This window comes from Sinocyclocheilus anshuiensis, unplaced genomic scaffold (genome assembly GCF_001515605.1).
Source record: "Sinocyclocheilus anshuiensis isolate Anshui unplaced genomic scaffold, SAMN03320099.WGS_v1.1 scaffold1372, whole genome shotgun sequence".
Lineage (NCBI taxonomy): Eukaryota > Metazoa > Chordata > Actinopteri > Cypriniformes > Cyprinidae > Sinocyclocheilus > Sinocyclocheilus anshuiensis.
In genome coordinates this window covers 478,829-480,344 of record NW_015546103.1, presented here as the reverse complement: position 1 = coordinate 480,344, position 1,516 = coordinate 478,829, and the positions used below count along the sequence as shown (strand labels likewise).

The 1,516-nt window shown below is 35.8% G+C and overlaps 1 protein-coding gene across 1 annotated transcript in view; it reads left to right on the top strand.

The window, feature by feature from the left end:
* Positions 1-1,516, top strand: part of LOC107700589 (tropomodulin-2-like) — a 39,812-nt gene that overhangs the window by 37,069 nt on the left and 1,227 nt on the right. The window contains exon 10 of the mRNA XM_016502308.1: positions 1,462-1,514. Within this exon, the coding sequence (XP_016357794.1) occupies positions 1,462-1,493 (32 nt within the window). The 3' untranslated portion in view covers positions 1,494-1,514. The remainder of the gene's footprint in view (positions 1-1,461; positions 1,515-1,516) is intronic.

Genomic DNA, 1,516 nt, shown 5'->3' with positions numbered 1-1,516 from the left:
ACAAGACCATCAGCAAGAAGCTTGGTGAGAAGGAGACAACTGTTGGTGCGATTATTCAGAACAGGAAGAAATACAAAATAACCATCAATCGGCCTTGATAAAAATTACAGACTCTTCATTTGTTTGTAAGTGGACAAACTTACAAAATCAGCAGGGGATCAAATAAATATTTTCCCCACTGTAAGCAGAGCTGGTTGTGAATCTCTAGTTTCCTTGCTTCTAAGCATTTTAAACTAACCTGGCAATTTTGGCAAAATCTAGTGATTAGGCTGCCGATCAACCTAGTACCTTCAAAATAAATCTTTGTTTCCCTTCAGGCTGATTAAAAACCTAATTGGATCTGAGATGGACTAAATGGGCTGTTGTTATTTTCAAACGAGTCTGCCTAGCAATTCTATTGGCTAAAAGGTCTTTTAATTTGTACTCCGTTCAGTACTAGTAGCAATTTCACATATGTGACCCTGGAGCACAAAACCAGTCTTAAGTCGCGATTCCAGATTTTCAAATAGTTGTACCTCGGCCAAATATTGTCCTATCCTAACAAACCATACATCAATAAAAAGCTTATTTATTCAGCTTCCAGTTGATGTATAAATCTCAATTTCACAAAATTGACCCTTATGACTGGTTTTGTGGTCCAGGGTCACATACGTAATATTAAAGGTATGGTTCAAAAATAAAAATGTCATCATTTACTCACCCTCTCATTCAAAACCTGTATGACCTACTTTCTTCAGTGGAATTATAGATATTATAAGATATTTTGAGAAATGTCTCAGACTTTTTTTGGCCATACAAGGAAGTCTATGGGCACCAAAACTGTTCTTATACTCTAGTACTATTGTACTACCAGCATTCTTCGAAATATCTTCCATAGAAGAAAGTCGTATAAGTTTGGAACGACATGAGTGTTGTTCAGTGAACGATGACAGAATTTTCAGTTTTGGTTGAACTATAACCTTTAAATAAACAAATGTAAATATGACTATAAATGCCATTTAAATTATGTTGCATATAATGGTAAACAAACAAAGCTATACTTTGCGAAATTAACATTTTCTCTTTACCTGCTCAGCATCCTACTATACTGTTGCCATCTAGCTTAATAAATCTCATATTACCTTTGATCAGCAAGAACAAGCAAATAATAAAATGTGAAAAACTTTTGATATCAGCTGTTGTATAATACAGTAGGCTAAACTATTGTACTGTAAGAGAAAACTGATTTGAAAACAGACCCAGTTGTGCAGGGAGACCTGATTGTTCATGACACAACAAGTTTTGGCTGAAATTAGTAATTGTGTGTAGCTTTGTAACAGGATGAAAGATTGACTAACACACTGATTTATTAAGCGTCTTAAATGAGCAGATCTCATTAAAGGTTCTTGTACTGTAGCTCTCAGCATGTTCTAACGGCGTGAATGTATCGGATTACTAACACGTCTCTGTTTTCTCTTTCAGTGCGGCGGAGGCGAGTAGAGAAGGATGTGTAGAACATATTCTCTCTCTCCCTCCC